This window comes from Zeus faber (assembly GCF_960531495.2).
Source record: "Zeus faber genome assembly, chromosome: 4".
NCBI lineage: Eukaryota > Metazoa > Chordata > Actinopteri > Zeiformes > Zeidae > Zeus > Zeus faber.
The window spans coordinates 37,421,569-37,433,750 of NC_137191.1; the positions used below are offsets into that span (position 1 = coordinate 37,421,569).

Consider the following 12,182-nt stretch of genomic DNA (forward strand, 5'->3'; position numbering starts at 1 on the left):
CGGCAGGGGGCGGAAGAACAGAGCCCGACATCTTGGATTTATCATAAGTCAATAGATGCAGTAATGGAACTCATTGCATGAGAGTATCTAGATACAGACAAAGGAACTAAATACATGTCGGCATGGGAGGCTGAACCCCCGAGAAGAAGTGAAAGTTCAGCTCAGACGAGGGATTTGAACCTGCGACGGCAGCGCTGGAAGCAGCAGCTTCCACATTAAAAAATACTTGAGAAAGAAATGTCAGGAAATACTGAGTACAGAGAGTAAGAGGTGACGTGGTTGAAAGGAATCCAACAGCTGGGACGACACAGTGGAGGTGGAAGCAGAAGACCACGCTGCTTCAACTGGAATGCATCTTTAATGACATGTACACACTGTCATAGAGAGGGGGACATGTTTGAAAAAGATCTACATAAAGAAGGAGTAGAATTGAGCATCAGTCATTTTTTAAAAGTGTCTACAGGTACAGGAGAGAGACGCTGGAGCATCAGTGTGGAATTTATCAAAACAACACATTTGATTCGAGTTTGAGGTTTATAACTGCAGTTCACACTCCAGACCAGTCGGTGGAGGTGATACACCCTGAAGTTGTGGATCAACCGCCATTGAAAGAAAGAAAGAAAGAAAGAAAGAAAGAAGAAGAAGAAGAAGAAGAAACAACAACAGCAATGGCCGAGCTATTCCCGCTTCTCACTGTTTCAGTACAAGAGCGAATGGTTGCTGCGGTTGAAGAGGTTTTATTAGTCTGTGAAAAGGTAAAAGTAGGTAAAGAAGTGAGAGTTTTATTGAGCGAGAAACTGGCAGCAGCAGCAGACAAAGACATTGTCAGACATTTAGAAGAATCTGTGGTGGATTGTGAGAACAGACTGGGGCGCTCGAACCAGGAGCTCTGCAGGCTGAACAAACTACTGTATTTAATACTGACACCTGAAGTCAAGCTACACAGAGCAGGTCTGTATGAAGAGACACTACTTTATGACATACATCTATCTGTCTGTCTGTCTGTATGAAGAGACACTACTTTATGACATACATCTATCTGTCTGTCTGTCTGTATGAAGAGACACTACTTTATTACATACATCTATCTGTCTGTCTGTCTGTATGAAGAGACACTACTTTATTAAATACATCTATCTGTCTGTCTGTCTGTATGAAGAGACACTACTTTATGACATACATCTATCTGTCTGTCTGTCTGTATGAAGAGACACTACTTTATGACATACATCTATCTGTCTGTCTGTCTGTATGAAGAGACACTACTTTATTACATACATCTATCTGTCTGTCTGTCTGTATGAAGAGACACTACTTTATGACATACATCTATCTGTCTGTCTGTCTGTATGAAGAGACACTACTTTATGACATACATCTATCTGTCTGTCTGTCTGTATGAAGAGACACTACTTTATGACATACATCTATCTGTCTGTCTGTCTGTCTGTCTGTATGAAGAGACACTACTTTATTACATACATCTATCTGTCTGTCTGTCTGTATGAAGAGACACTACTTTATGACATACATCTATCTGTCTGTCTGTCTGTATGAAGAGACACTACTTTATGACATACATCTATCTGTCTGTCTGTCTGTATGAAGAGACACTACTTTATGACATACATCTATCTGTCTGTCTGTCTGTATGAAGAGACACTACTTTATGACATACATCTATCTGTCTGTCTGTCTGTATGAAAAGACACTACTTCATGACATACATCTATCTGTCTGTCTGTCTGTATGAAGAGACACTACTTTATGACATACATCTATCTGTCTGTCTGTCTGTATGAAGAGACACTACTTTATTACATACATCTATCTGTCTGTCTGTCTGTATGAAGAGACACTACTTTATGACATACATCTATCTGTCTGTCTGTCTGTCTGTCTGTCTGTATGAAGAGACACTACTTTATGACATACATCTATCTGTCTGTCTGTCTGTCTGTCTGTATGAAGAGACACTACTTTATTACATACATCTATCTGTCTGTCTGTCTGTATGAAGAGACACTACTTTATGACATACATCTATCTGTCTGTCTGTCTGTATGAAGAGACACTACTTTATTACATACATCTATCTGTCTGTCTGTCTGTCTGTATGAAGAGACACTACTTTATTACATACATCTATCTGTCTGTCTGTCTGTATGAAGAGACACTACTTTATGACATACATCTATCTGTCTGTCTGTCTGTCTGTCTGTCTGTATGAAGAGACACTACTTTATTACATACATCTATCTGTCTGTCTGTCTGTATGAAGAGACACTACTTTATTACATACATCTATCTGTCTGTCTGTATGAAGAGACACTACTTTATGACATACATCTATCTGTCTGTCTGTCTGTATGAAGAGACACTACTTTATGACATACATCTATCTGTCTGTCTGTCTGTATGAAGAGACACTACTTTATTACATACATCTATCTGTCTGTCTGTCTGTCTGTATGAAGAGACACTACTTCATGACATACATCTATCTGTCTGTCTGTCTGTATGAAGAGACACTACGTTATTACATACATCTATCTGTCTGTCTGTATGAAGAGACACTACTTTATTACATACATCTATCTGTCTGTCTGTCTGTATGAAGAGACACTACTTTATTACATACATCTATCTGTCTGTCTGTCTGTATGAAGAGACACTACTTTATGACATACATCTATCTGTCTGTCTGTCTGTATGAAGAGACACTACTTTATGACATACATCTATCTGTCTGTCTGTCTGTCTGTCTGTCTGTATGAAGAGACACTACTTTATGACATACATCTATCTGTCTGTCTGTCTGTCTGTCTGTATGAAGAGACACTACTTTATTACATACATCTATCTATCTGTCTGTCAGTCTGTCTGTATGAAGAGACACTACTTTATTACATACATCTATCTGTCTGTCTGTCTGTATGAAGAGACACTACTTTATTACATACATCTATCTGTCTGTCTGTCTGTCTGTCTGTCTGTCTGTATGAAGAGACACTACTTTATTACATACATCTATCTGTCTGTCTATCTGTCTGTCTGTCTGTATGAAGAGACACTCTACTTTATTACATTCATCTTTCTGTCTGTCTGTCTGTATGAAGAGACACTACTTTATTACATACATCTATCTGTCTGTCTGTCTGTATGAAGAGACACTACTTTATTACACACATCTATCTATCTATCTGTCTGTCTGTCCGTCTGTCTGTATGAAGAGACACTCTACTTTATTACATACATCTATCTGTCTGTCTGTCTGTATGAAGAGACACTCTACTTTATTACATACATCTGTCTGTCTGTCTGTTTGTATGAAGAGACACTGTACTTTATTACATACATCTATCTGTCTGTCTGTCTGTATGAAGAGACACTGTACTTTATTACATACATCTATCTGTCTGTCTGTCTGTATGAAGAGACACTCTACTTTATTACATACATCTATCTGTCTGTCTGTCACTAACAACATTTGACAACATTACACAATACAAGTTGACGTGACCATTAAAGAGCCCTCTCACCTCAGCTTGGACACACTATCCTAGTTTTCTGCACTGACTGTGTCTGTATTTCAGTGTTGCCTCCAGAGCTCCAGCAGCTGTCTGTCTGTAAAGAGGAGCAGCAGGAGAGGAGCCCCAGTCTGGTCAAGGTGGAGCCAGAGCCTCCACACATTAAAGAGGAAGAGGAGGACCTCTGGACCAAGTTCCCATTCCTTCCTGTCTGTGTGAAGAGTGAAAGTGATGGAGAACGTGCTCAGGACTGTGGAATATCAGAAGCAGCTGGGAGCTTAGATCCAGCTTCTGTTTCACAACCAACTTGTGATGAGAAGCTCCTCTCTTCAGACTCTTCTCAAACTGAAGATAGTGATGAAGATTGGATGGAGACCCGAGAACGTCAGTCAGGTAACGTTTTATTGTTTCCTGTTTCGTAGGGGTGTCGCATTTCTCCAAATCCACCTTTCATTGGACTTTCGATTTTAAGGTCACCATTCCATTTTCCATTTAAACATTTTTTTTGGCACTGACGGCGATGCCATTGTTAGACTATCGAGTGTTGATTTGTAAAGAAAACACTTGTTTCTTAATAAGTAACTTTTATCTGAATAATAACAATTATCAAATATAGCTTCAAGGCAGCACATACGGGTCCAGGTTAGTCATGTTGCTTATGAATTACAGTTTTCCCAGTTCCCATGAAACGCAGCATCACTTCCTACCGACACCAATTTCAAATATCCAAGTTGACATGGAACGCAGGGTGGACATTCTGCCCACTGCTTCTTTATTGTCTTAGACTTTGGGCTTCTCTTTGGCATGTGGAACACGAAAACACACAAAAAATATGATCTTGTCGACATATTTCACACAATGAATATTTAGCGTCTGCTTTGGATCGGAACTTAAATATCCAAAGGAACACCAAACTATGGATGTTTGTGTCCCAACGACACATCATCTTTCTACTTTTCCTCAGGTGTGTGTGTGTGTGTGTGTGTGTGTGTGTGTGTGTGTGTGTGTGTGTGTGTGTGTGTGTGTGTGTGTGTGTGTGTGTGTGTGTGTGTGTGTGTGTGTGTGTGTGAGAGAGTAAAACTGGAACTACAACTGGTCACGTGGCTTCTTCCTCTCATAGTTATGACAGTAAATGAGGGAGAAGAGGAGGAGAGGAATGCAACCAGGAGAGTGCTTCAAGATTCAAGATTTTTATTTGTCACATACATATACATACTTCCATACATATATGCAGTGAAATGTAATAAATTGCTTGTGTGTGTGTGTGTGTGTGTGTGTGTGTGTGTGTGTGTGTGTGTGTGTGTGTGTGTGTGTGTGTGTGTGTGTGTGTGTGTGTGTACATGACTTATCCCCATTGGTTCTAGTGTAGAAGGTTGGTATTATGTGGGGCCTTCAAGCAGCGGAAAGAGCCCCGAAGCCCCCCGAACTCCGCAGCCTCGTAGACACCCTACGGCTGCAGGAAAGCCCCGAGCACCCTGCCCTGTGGGCACCCCTGGGCCCCCAGAGAAGCCAGAGGGCCGTGGAGCAACTCCCACACCCAGCCCCTTGTTGAGTGTTAATGAGCACCCAGAGCCACAACCTGGATATATAGAAAAATGTGGGCTGGACCTATCTGGGTACCTGTCCTCTGGCACTCTCGGTGCGCGGGGCTCTCGTCGCTGTGGAGCCGGGCTTTGGGTGGGGGGGCCGTCTGTCACCCTCTGTTCTGTGGTTCACATGTGCAACGGCCGGGGGCTGGTCAGGGGCCTGATGGGGGTGCGGAGATGCCCGGCATGGTGGAGGCCCATGGTAGGCTGCTCTACGCTCATGGCTGGCACTCAATGCACAGCGACCAGCCACGGGCCTGTTGGCCTTTGCTCCCACTGCGCAGCTTCTTTGTGGCGGGTGCCCCGGGTGTCGGGGTTGGTGGAGGGCTCATATATCTGGTGGCCTGCTGCCATCAGCAGGGGATGGGTGGCTGACATCCAGGTGCCCTGCACTAAGCACACTTGGCTACGTGGATGGGCACTCAGGGCTCGAGGCTGGATGGGGCGTCTGGTCAGCTGTGGTGAGCCAGCAGGGCCCACGCGGCCCACCCGGTGGGCAGTTTGGGTGGGATGTGTGTCTGTTGGTACGGGACCTGACTCCGGGCCTGCGGTCAGTGCCTGGCATGCGCGGCCCGGGTTCAGCACCTGCGTGTTGTGCCTGCCTGTCTTGAGTAACCTTACGGTCTAAAACCTTCTTTCTCTCCTTACTCTCATCCCATGACAAGTGGGATCTGACTCACCTCGACTGTGCTGTGCCAAAAGTAGATTTAAAAGCGGCTCCACTTCAGGTTACAAACCACGGGCAGTGCCGCCGTGATCAATCCACCTGTGACGTGTGGGGAGGGGGCTTCCCCGGCAGGAAGCAGAAGTGTTGCGCCTCCTCGGTGTCCTCAGTCCCGCAGCAGCATGATTTCTCCGATCCCAGATATAAACTCAAATACTGGACAATTTTACTCACAAAAGCTTAAAAATGTAATGCTTATTTCGATCTTGAATCTAAATCGTGACACCCCTACTGTTTAATCATCTCCACATCGCTGGTTGACTGGATCGATGTCGGCAAGTTATCATATCCTCAATATTGCAGAATTTAAGAATCATAAAGCTAAATTGTATAAACACTACAGACATTCATAATACTAGTTCAACTTTATTGACATGCATATTTAGGTTAAATAAGCGGTTTACCTCTTCTTTCTACGACAAACATTTCTTCTTTTCTTTTCTTTTCTAACATTTTGTCAAGGCACAGTGCTTTACGTGTTCTTTACTTAACATCCAAAATGATTGATACCAGGGCTAGACAGTAACGGCGCCCGATTGCCCCTGGCAACCAGATTGAGTCAACTGGCAACCAATTTGTGGCCACTAAATATAGACAGCAAAATGTGCTCCCCAAAACAAATACATTTGTTGCATTAGCGATATTTAAATATTTCTGTTACACTCGGAACCAGAATGCTGCATGTGCATTGGTCCATTTACTCACATCCACACAGGCACCTGTTTAGAGTCAATGGCAAAGCATATAACGCTGTTTGACTGTGGAGTTCACAGGCTCGGAAAAATGTAATGCGTGTCGGAAGTGATGCGTTCATTGGAACTCGGAAAATTGTTGGATACCACCATCATAAGTATATTTCAGACCTTTTTTCACCATATTTGTGATTGCATCCCTGTGCAGGTAACTAAAACTAAACTAAAAACTAAAACTAGCGGTGAAAAAACATTTTACTTAAAACCAGACACAAAAATAAGGAAAAATAACTGAACACATATTGTGTCCTCACAAAACCCACTAAAAATAAAAAAGTATACAGGAAATGTCTTTAGTTTTAGCCTTTTTTTTTGTCAGTTTGCTCAAATTTGTCAACATATAGCCCTTACAATACAGATACCAGTTCTTATCTTTGTAGACAGACCATTAATAATGGGTGTGGCTCAGACCTCGTCTGGAGGAGAGCTACTTTTAAATGGAAAGATGCAAATTAGAATTTAGTCTGAGTGTGATCAGGCAAAGTGTGACCAGAGGAGGTAGTGTTATCACAACTGTTGTCTGTCTTGACTTGTTTCTTTCCCTCTGAAGATTCAAATTCTGTAAAGTATCAGATAAAAAACAAACTCCAAAGAATTTTGTTCAGTTACTGTAATAATGATTTCCAATATTTTATTAAGTCACATTTTCATTATTAAGCTGATTTATAACTGCATAGTATCTTAATTACTCAAACTGGAAGGTGGTAATGGCAACCATATTTTCAGTTTCGGCAACCACTTTTAACTAAGTGTTGAGCCCTGTGACCATCTCTGACTTTTTCTTTTTATTCCATCCTTTTCTTTCTTTCTGTCTTTCTTTCTTTCTTTCTTTCTTTTTTTTTTTTCTTCCAGGAGTGAAATCCCATTTGGATGAGACAGACTTTTCATCAAGTGAACTCCAAATTCATGAACGTATCCACACAGGATACAAAGAATTGTACCGCTGTAAGCAGTGTGGGAAAGGATTCAGTCGATCAGGGAATCTCAAGAAACATCAGCTTATTCACACAGGAGAACGGCCTTATGAATGTCAGCTGTGTGGGAAAGGATTTAGGGAATCAGCAAATCTCAAGGTACATGAGCGTATTCACACAGGAGACAAGCCATACAAATGTCAACGGTGTGGGAAAGGATTTAGACAATCGGCAAATCTCGAAAGACATGAGCGTATTCACACAGGAGAACGGCCGTTCAAATGTCAACAGTGTGGGAAAGGATTCAGGGAATCAGGGAATCTCAAGAAACATCAGCATGTTCACACAGGAGAACGGCCGTACAAATGTCAACAGTGTGGGAAAGGATTCAGTCAATCAGGATCTCTTAAGAAACATCAGCGTACTCACACAGGAGAACGGCCGTACAAATGTCAACAGTGTGGAAAAAGATTCAGTCAATCAGGATCTCTTAAGATTCATCAGCGTACCCACACAGGAGAATGACCGTAACAATGTCAACAGTAAAACAAAAATCAGGATTATAGGAACTAGCACATTTACTTTGATCTTACAACTGGAAATCACTGTCTAACAGCCACGAGCAGGGAGCCTAGACATAGACCGTTACTTGATCAATGCATTAGTGCAACTACCTGCAATGCCATGTGTCTACCATGGGAGATTATATGTATTTTAGAAAAAACAATCCAAATACTTTTTGAAGCAAACGTACAGTGCTGCTTGAAAGTATGTGAACCCCTTGAGCAGTTTAGATGTTTCTGTTGTTTTACCATGATTTCCTTATTTTATCATCACCAGTTTTTATGTATGAAATGTCAGATATATGTTTATCAATTGCATGTACTTGTTTAGTGTGACTTGTTTAAGTCGCCCAAAAACTACATGAAACATGGAATTAGTGTTTGTGCAAAAGTAAGTGAACCCCAAGCTGCATTGGTTAAGTCAAGCAGGTAACAGACTCAGGTCAAACACATTTGGGTGCTAAATGAATCATTTAAGCAGACCAATGAAATGAGACATCCTTGGTAAAGTGTTTGGCCTGCACTAATTAAAAGAGAGAGGAAACCAACCAAACCACTGTGGTCCCATACAAATCAACAATGCCGAGAGCAAAGGAGACATCCGAGCACATGAAGAAGAGGGTAGTGACAGCCCATCGGTCTGGGGAGGGCTATAAGACCATCTCCAAAAGATTCCAGCTCCATCCATCCACTGTGAGACAAATCATTTACAAATGGAAGGCCTTCAACATGACAGCAACTCTGCCTAGAAGTGGACGCCCATCAAAACTATCACCCAGAAGCCCCAGAAGAATAATAAATCAGGTAAAGGCCAACCCACACCTCACCTCTAGAGAGTTGCAGACCTCTCTGGTAGCATCTGGGACAAATGTGCATGCGTCTACAATCAGACGAAAATTGAATAGCCATGACATTCATGGGAGGGTTGCTAGAAGGAAGCCTCTGCTCTCAAAAAAGAACAAAGCTGCCCATTTCAACTTTGCCAGAGAGCACTTGGACAAACCAGAGGCCTTCTGGAAGTCCATTCTCTGGAAAGACGAGTCCAAAATGGAATTATTTGGTCACAATCAAAACCACCGTGTTTGAAGAAAAGCCAACACTGCATATGAAGAAAAGAACCTCCTCCAACAGTGAAGCATGGGGGTGGAAATGTGAAGGTCTGGGGCTGCTTTTCTGCTTCTGGACCTGGACGACTCCATATTATCCAAGGAACCATGTATTCTCAGGCGTATCAACAAATTCTTGACCAGAATTTCCTGCCATCAGTCAGGGAGTTGAAGCTGGGACGAAAAGACAATGACCCAAAGCATTCCAGCAAAACTACAAAGGAATTGTTTCAGAGAAAGAGGATTCGTACTCTGGATTGGCCTAGTCAAAGTCCTGACCTTAATCCAACTGAAATGTTGTGGCGAGACCTGAAGAAGTTGGTACAAACCAGATGTCCCTCCAACCTCTCTCAACTGGCTGAGTTCTGCAAGGAGGAGTGGGCAAAAATCCCCATAAGCAGATGCGAGAGACTGGTTAGTGGTTACAGAAGACGTTTGGTTGAAGTAGTGGCTGAGAAAGGAGGAGCCACAAGCTACTAATAAAAGGGTTCACATACTTTTGCACATGTTACATTTTCAGTTTTTGTGAATTAAACCACCTTTGTTGAATGAAATAATGAAAATATATCTAATTTTGTGTGTGTGTCCATTGTTTGGAAGGTGTGCTTTACAAATTGGGATTTGGATGTATGTTTAATAAGGTTGTTTTAATGTTTTTCACAAAAACAGTGACCATGTCTGGGGGGGTTCACAAACTTTCAAGGAGCACTGTATGTGGAGATAAATTCCCAACTCCAATTGCATCCTAAAGCATGCCATTTTGCTATTGAGACCCTTGTTAAGTTATCTATAACAAAATCTATTTGGCAAAATAGGAGAGTAATACAGTCACACTCTGAAACAGTGATACAGTCTCTCCTCGTTCATTTGTCCGGAGGGAGTTCTTATACATACAAAGAGTTGGGCGTCGTCTTGTAACTACGGCCCTAGTTCCGTGATTCGTCCGTTGTCCTGTGACTACGCCCCTAGTTTCAAGTTCATACAATAATACATAATGTGTGTTTATTTAAAAGATATTGATAATGTTACAGTTTGGCACTTTTACAGTTTACAATGTTATGGTGCAAGATAACTATCAGAGCAGGCATGCACAGCTGGCAGTTGTTTTTCACTACCCTGTATGTCTCAGTAAGAAGCACTGTCTGGAGTAGATCAGCAGTAACTGTGAAGAGAAATTAGTGTTCTGGATGTCTCAAACATATGCACCTGGCTTTACTTCAGCAACCCAAAGTACTCGTATGTGCGAACATCATATTGTCACATCTCTACACACTCACTGGAGCAGAAGGGGATGTGGTACGAATATCACGAGCTGCAGAATAACAAGATACAGACAACTCCAAGGGTAGCATGATCCTCCTAGTTATGTCTGCATTATGTTGTATGAAAAAAGCATGCGAGCATTGGTTATATGAAGAAAGCATCAATTGTCTAATTTTTCTGTGACATTGCTCCATTTTCTTCCCGATGTAACAAACGCCTTAAGGAAAATGCAAAAATGATTATAACAAAAGATATGTTTTAAGCTGGGTGTCGTTGGAGATGGAGGTTACTGGCACTTGACTACCATCGGTTGGGAGCGTGACTTCAGTACATGTCCGATGACTGTCCATCGTCACTGTCTATTTGGTCCCCTGGAGGGTCGTGGGACTTTCTTGCAGTGGGATATGTGCACCCACGTTTGTTGTTCTGCTACCTTAACTGGTTGAGCTGGTGAGGAGCATTTGGAATGGGCCCGGGAATCGGGCCGAGTTCCATCTCTTTCTCTGGAAGTCAAAGATTACCACCCAGCAACCTGGTGAAAGTCGTGCCATGGTTCTTCAAGTGAGACGGTAGGTTTGCTGCTGTATGGACTTCAACACTTGGGTGAGAGACACACAGTATGACAACATTGCTTGATCTACGTTATGTAATTTATCCTTGGCTTTGACGGAGGGAGACAGACCTAACCACATTGGTCTCCCTGTCATAACCTCATGCAGGGAGTGTCCGCTCACACAATGTGATCGTCCTGGCATTCCCATCATAACTAGTGGCAGGCATGAAACTCAAATGACTTTGGTTTCAGTCATGGTTTTAGTTCGTTTATTTTTTATCTTTCCATTTGCTGTTTCCACAGCGCCACCGCTTTGTGGGTTATAAGAGCAATGAAACCTGACCTGGATCCCTGGATAAGCAGAGAGTTCCTTCAGCACTTGGCTGCTAAAGTGAGAACCATTATCCCAGCTCACCCTCACTGGGATCCCTGTTGGAGAATTTCTCCTGCGTGGTCAGTGAGGTTAATCTGCCTGCTACAGGAAAACAAAACTGAGTATTAAAGATATTTATTCTGCCGAATAAAAAGAAAGATTCAGCGCTGCTCCAAAGCAGTGTTCTGACCAGTCTGCTCCTGCTTCTGACAGAGGGCTTTACACTGATGAAAGGTTGTGTACCATTTGTAAGGTGTCATTTACAGGACTATCCCCCCCTCAATCAACTGATCAAATCAAATCAATCATTGGAGCTCATATAATGGTTTAACAGTCAAACTCAGGTCACAGGTACAATCTTACTATGCCATAAAACAAACACACAATGCTCTGTCAAGTTACCCTTGTTTCCATACAAGTTTGAGTGAGGATGGAATGTGATCTGTTTTTTTCAATACGACAATAGACATTGTTTACAAAAACAGTCTCTTCATATAAACTGGATCTGGTGTAAGTGAGAGTGGGTTTGTGGGAGCGGCTGTTATTTAAGTCCTGCTGTCGAACTGTGTGTCCAGGGTTGGTTAATCAACAGGATGATGGCGATCGTAATGAGGAAGATGATCACAGAGACTTGACCAATCTTTTCCTCCATTAGAATTGTGATCTCAGTTCACGTTCAATAATTCTCCATTGTTGTCGTTTTTCTGGTCCTCTGGAAGGTTGGGGACTTTCTTGCAATGAGATGGGTGTACCCACAGTGGTAGTTCTGCGATCTTTGGTGCCGCAGTGGTAAGAAGGATATGGAACGACCACTGGAA

General features: G+C 42.4%; 1 protein-coding gene across 1 annotated transcript in view; it reads left to right on the plus strand.

Annotated features, from left to right (window-relative positions):
• The first annotated feature begins 97 nt into the window (after positions 1-97).
• The window catches only part of LOC307228763 (uncharacterized protein), a 42,568-nt gene continuing 30,483 nt past the window's right edge, over positions 98-12,182 (plus strand). The window contains exons 1-2 of the mRNA XM_079998548.1: positions 98-951; positions 3,597-3,923. Of these exons, the coding sequence (XP_079854674.1) occupies positions 669-951; positions 3,597-3,923 (610 nt within the window). The 5' untranslated portion in view covers positions 98-668. The remainder of the gene's footprint in view (positions 952-3,596; positions 3,924-12,182) is intronic.